This window comes from Monoraphidium neglectum (assembly GCF_000611645.1).
Source record: "Monoraphidium neglectum strain SAG 48.87 unplaced genomic scaffold scaffold00782, whole genome shotgun sequence".
NCBI classification, from domain to species: domain Eukaryota; kingdom Viridiplantae; phylum Chlorophyta; class Chlorophyceae; order Sphaeropleales; family Selenastraceae; genus Monoraphidium; species Monoraphidium neglectum.
Window position 1 is genome coordinate 12,152 of NW_014012846.1, and position 5,477 is coordinate 17,628.

Consider the following 5,477-nt stretch of genomic DNA (forward strand, 5'->3'; position numbering starts at 1 on the left):
CCACTGACCACAAGCACCACAGGCAGGACGCTCTAGTTCCCCTGTGGGCCTGCCCGTGCACCCTCCCTCATCCCCCTCACCGTTGCATTGGAACCCGCACAGCGGCACGCCCACATAGCTGCCTATCTGCCGCGCGTCGTAGCTCTCCTCCCCGTACAGCCCCGCCCCGCGCCCGTTGCAGCTGAACACCAGCGCGCCGACCGCAGGCGGCTCCACGCGGCCAGCCAGCACGCTGGCCAGCCGCTGGCGCTTGTACGCAACTCCATGCGCCGCCAGGTCAGCGCGCGCGCCCTCGCTGTCCCGCACCATGAAACGGAACGCGCCGCCCAGGCGGGGCGTGTCCCCGACCGCCAGCTGGGCGTTGTTGGTGAGCGCCATGCCTCTGATTAGGTACTCCGTCGTGGCTGCTGCTGCCGCGCCGCCGCTGCCGCCATTGAAGAATGTGTCGGGCCCGCCGCCGGGGGAGGCAGCAGCTGCAGCAGCGGCGGCGGCGGCGGTCGCGCCGGGCACGGGGGCGTCCGAGGCGGCCTTGAAGGGGCCGAACACGTCATCTGGGGGCTTGAGGCCGCAGCACAGGTTTGAAACTACCTGCTGCCTGCAGCGAGGAAACAGGTGTGGGGAAGCAGGTACCGCAGCCAGGGCCGCTCATTTGAGTTCCCTGCAAAATCAAAGCGAGCGCGCCCCGGTCATAGGCCGGCCCTCAGCATGTGCCATGGCACTCGCCTCACCCATCCAGCTGGCGGCCGCGCGCCCCTTCCGCTCCTCCCGCAACACTATCACAGCAAATGATCGAGCCGCCTACACCCTGCAGCGGCCCGGTCAGTGGGCACCTAGCCCCGGGCATTGCTGCCCGCCCTCCCGAACTACGCCTGGCTCACAGCTCGCGTTCGCTGGCTATAGGCTGCAGTGGCTCCCCCAGGTCGCGCCGCAGCGCCTCCAGGGGTGCAAACGCTGCGCCGCTGCTGCTGTCGACAAGGGAAGTAACCAAGTTGCGCTGCTCGGGCGCCACCGCAGCGACCGTGTACACGTGGCGGCTCAGCGGGCGGCAGCCCTACAGGGTGCGCGGGTGATGAATTGAGGGCGGGAAGCAACGTCTGGTTGCTGCAGACGGTAGGTGCATTGACGGCTGCTGCTTCAACCATCATTGCTTCTACACCTGCTGCTGCTGCGGCGGCGGAGGCGGCGGCAACTGCTGATAACTGACACTGGCTGTGCAGGGCTTTGTACACCCGTCCGGCAGGCTGCAAACACGGCGAGATGACAGACCCCACAGCACCCCCTTCAAGGCCTTACCTGCGCAATGAGCAGTTCCATAGTGAGAGGGCCCCGCAGCGCCAGCACCGCTGCGCCGGTGCGCTGGACGCCTGTTGAATCCGCGTCATCCTGGGGGCACCGATGGTGAAGCCCGTGGATGGATGCTCAGGGCGATCATGAGGGGGCCAGCGCGCAGTCCCACACGTATCGTCTATGTGGGTGGTCTTGGTGAGTGCTTGCCCAGGAGATTGCTCGCCCAGGGAAGTAGCGACCACCGCCTGCTGTGCCGTACGCCGCTGCGATGCACCCCGACCTCCCCGGTCCTGCCTACCTGGTCAGCGCTCCAGCAGAAGATGCTCCTGGCGCTGTTCAGGCGCCCGGAGCTGCTCAAGCCGCCTGGTGCAGAGGGGAGGGCCGCACACGCAAGCAAAGGGAAGGGGCGCACTGTGGAAGAGGGTCAAGGTGACGACAGGGCCCGCAACCGCTGGTCATGGGCTCCCCCTTGCAGTACTGCCTCGCACACGCGCATGGCGTCCACTCCAGCGTACACACAAGCACAAGCACGCATGTCGGCGTCAACGGCAGGCGGCCAGGCAGTTGTACAACGCAGGCACGCTCACCGCACACTGGGGACCCCGGGAACGCATAATCCAGGCCCGCCAGCAGCTCCTCGATGCCCGTGAACGAGGGATCTGATATCACTATGAAGTTGGTGTTGACACCCGCGCTGCTGCTGCTGCCGCCGCTGCCGTCCAGGCTCAAACCCACGAGCCGCGCCCACTCGTCAGGGGACGCGTCTAGCGCCAGTGACACGAGCGACGGAGGCGCAGGCGCGGAGGGCGAGGGCCGAGGGATGGTGTGGGCAGCAGCAGCAGCAGCAGCAGCAGCAGCAGCAGCAGCAGCAGCAGCAGCAGCAGCAGCAGCAGCAGCAGCAGCAGCAGCAGCAGCAGCAGCACAACACAATGTGACAGCAACGACTCCGCCATCAGTGCCGCCCGAACTCAACGGGAGCCTGCAAGCTGAGCAGGCGCGCCCGCACGAGGCCCCAAAGCCTGGCTCACCGCCGTCGGGGACGTCTTCAGCCTGCACCCGGGCGAGCCGCGTCTCTACGCCAGGGAACCGCGCCAGCGCCACCGCCACCGCCGGCGCATGCTCGACCTCCTCGGGCGCGCCGCCGCCAACGGGCGTCCCCGAGACACCAAAGCCAGTGCAGCCGACGACGGCGCGGGCGCTGGGCAGTAGGCGGCGCAGCAGCGGGACCAGCAGGTCGAGGGCGCGGCCGTACGCGCTGCTCGCAAACACGAATGCGACCTCCGGCTCGGGCCGGCCGCTGGAATTCAGGGCCGCTTCGACCGCCTCGGTGAGCGCTAGGTCAAGGTTGACGCGGCGGCTGACCGCGGTGGCCCAGGCCCAGCTGTCGTCGTCGTCGCCGCGGCCGCCGGGCGGGTTGGAGGCGCTGCTGCGGACGGCGAAGGGGGCGGGCACGGTCTGTGGATGTGCAACGCACACAGGGTGGGGCGTAGGGACGCGTGGCGTGTCCAACGGCCTGATTGCTTGACTGCGTTACTCGCTTTGTGCGAATGTGCTTGCAAGTGCTTGCAAGTGCTGCGCCGGGCCGTGGCGGCCAGGCACCTGCAGGCGTGCCGCTCAAGCCTTCGGCCGCACCTGGTGGCGCGACACTGTGCGTGCTCGCGTGGCTCAGCGGCACAGCGCCAGCGGTGTGGCCAAGCCCGCCAGTGGTCGTGCTGGGCCTGAGGTGCGTGCGCAGGGCTGGCCACGCGGCAGCGTCGCTTTTGATGATGGCTGGTGCACAACGCCGGAGGGCGCGGCGCCGCCACCCGTGCAGCACACTGCGGTGTGACAGCGCGGCGCTGCAGCCGGCTAAGCATATTGTCGGGAGTCACGCGAGACGCAGCCTAGCTGTGCCGAGTTGGTGCGTTCTGCAAACCTTTGTCCACTACGGTGATACTCAAATTATACGAGAGTCGCCGCGCTTGTCATGGGCCATTTCGCATATCATTCACTCTTGACTGGCTTGTACGCTCTTCTGCATTGAAGCCGGTGTTCCTGATCTTCAACGGGGCACTCGTCCCTGGATCACCGGCCTCAACACCAGCGTGAAAAAGGCTGGCAATGGGGCTGTTGAGCCGGCAGGAAAAATGTTATGAGCCGGCTGCTGGACCGGGCTGGGTCGCTGCAGACGCTGCGGTTGAGCAAGCGTCGTCGCGGGCAGTCGAGGGCGGCGGCGTCGCCGCGGGTGAGCTGCCAGCTGCCGTCGCTCCACGCGCACGAGGCGATGGCGGCAATATTGAAAGCCATAACGGCGGCGGCGCTCATGCCCTGGACGTCGTCGGGAACGATGGCGGTGTGAGCGGGCAGAAGCTTCAGCACAAGGTCCAGTCCCGCGCCTGGTGGCAGGTGAGGCACGGCAACCGCTCACCACCGCCCCCCGCCCCCATCTGGGCATCTCCCTGCCATTGGCCGCCGCCTCGACCAAGTTATCACCTTTGGGATGGCCGATGCTTGTCGCGATGACAGCAGGCCAGTGTGCGGCCAGCCACAGCTACGACATCTCACTCCCGCAACCTACGCAGCTTCCCGCTCCCCACAGCCCGGCCTCCATGCTCTGCACCCGCAGGGAAAGTTCGAAAGCTCCACCTATCACAGCACTGTCATTGCCCTGGTGCTTCTGGACCTAGCGACAATCACTATCGATCTGGGTTTCATGTTGGGTGAGCGTGCGGCGCAGCCGCGGCCACGGCTGGGGCATGTGCATGATGCATACGAGCTGCGGTGCGCAGCGCGGCTTGAACCGACGACGGCGGTGCTGCCCAGCAGTCAGGGTGGCAAGGCTGGTAGGGCCAGGGAAACATGTGTGCTCCAAGAGCGCGCCGTGCGGTTGCTTCCCAGCCCCATCCCTGGTGTCCCATGCTATTCAGAACCCAACCCACTTTCCCTTCGCCCCTCGCAGCGCACTGCCCCGAGCCGCACCTGACCCAGCCTGTCGAGAACCTGCTTGAGGCGCTGACCTGGGTGTCCATCGGGATCCTGTGCATCTTCATCGTGGGTTGGCTGCCTGCTTGAGGGGACGGCTCATCAAGCAGCGATTGAACTACTGGAAAGCCTGTGAATTGCCCTGGGGCGGGGGCTGCACCAGGGACGTTTGGCCTGGCGCGGCGCCTCCTGGCCTCCACCCAAGCATTTTCCTTGTGAGTTTGTCCTTGAAAACTTGAACATGCTTCTTATCATGCAGGTGGAGTTTGCCGCTCAGATCGTTTGCTTCGGATTCAAATGGTGAGCGGCAGCTGCCCCAGTACTGGCTTGGGCATGACGGCATGCAGTGCTGCCTGCGTGAGAGCAGCCAGCCTGACATGCAGCGCCCCCTGCACACCCCCTTTGCAACCATGATGTGACCACCGTTGTGACGATCAGGTGCAAGGAGCCCGCCAACATGCTCGACATGACGGTGAACTGGGCAGATGGAGGCGGGGCGGCAGGGCGTATGCGAGATGTCCTTAGCTGACGTGCGCGCCAGGCGGCTACCCCTGCAGCACACAAACATTCACACACATGTATGCATACATACAAACACATGCGCGCGTTCGCATGCACACATGCATGCATGCCTTACCTTGCAACAGGTGGTGGTGGCGTCATTGGTGTTGGAGCTGGTGCTACGGTCGTCAGAGTTGCGGGAGGTGGTGGCGCTGCTGATCGTCTTCCGTCTGTGGTGAGCAACCGGGGGACGCCGCGGCAGGCGATCCACCTGCTCCATGAGCAAGCCATTGGAACGCTGAAGCGATGAGTCCATGTGACATGGTGTTTTATGTTTGCATGCACGCGTGCCTTTGCTTGAGCCTGTCTGGTTATGTTTGCGTGCGGAATCGCAACACCAAGCAGCATCCACTGGAGTACCATCTTGACACATTTTGGACGCAAGCCCCCCAAACTCCTAACCAACAATCCTGCAAACGCGCGTGCGTGCACACGCACGCACACGCGCGCGCACACACACACATACACATACATACACACACGCGCACGCACACACGCATGCCTTGCCAGGCGCCTGGTTCGTGTGGTCCACGCAACAGAGGAGATACTGCACATAGAGCACGGCAAGAAGGCCGAGGTTGCCAGGACGCAGCTGCAGGTGGCCCTGCGCGAAGCGGACGACCTGCGGCGCCAGCTGTCCGAGACGCGAGCGCAGCTAGCGGCGCTCG

General features: G+C 65.4%; 1 protein-coding gene across 1 annotated transcript; it reads right to left on the reverse strand.

Annotated features, from left to right (window-relative positions):
- Nucleotides 1-32: 32 nt before the first annotated feature.
- MNEG_5306 (hypothetical protein) lies at nt 33-4,316 on the reverse strand (the record flags this gene model as incomplete). Its single annotated transcript, XM_014046221.1, has 8 exons — nt 33-49; nt 81-595; nt 879-1,051; nt 1,294-1,383; nt 1,586-1,650; nt 1,875-2,051; nt 2,316-2,742; nt 4,284-4,316. 8 exons carry the CDS (start codon nt 4,314-4,316, stop codon nt 33-35), a joined length of 1,497 nt encoding a protein of 498 aa, XP_013901675.1.
- Nucleotides 4,317-5,477: the final 1,161 nt, after the last annotated feature.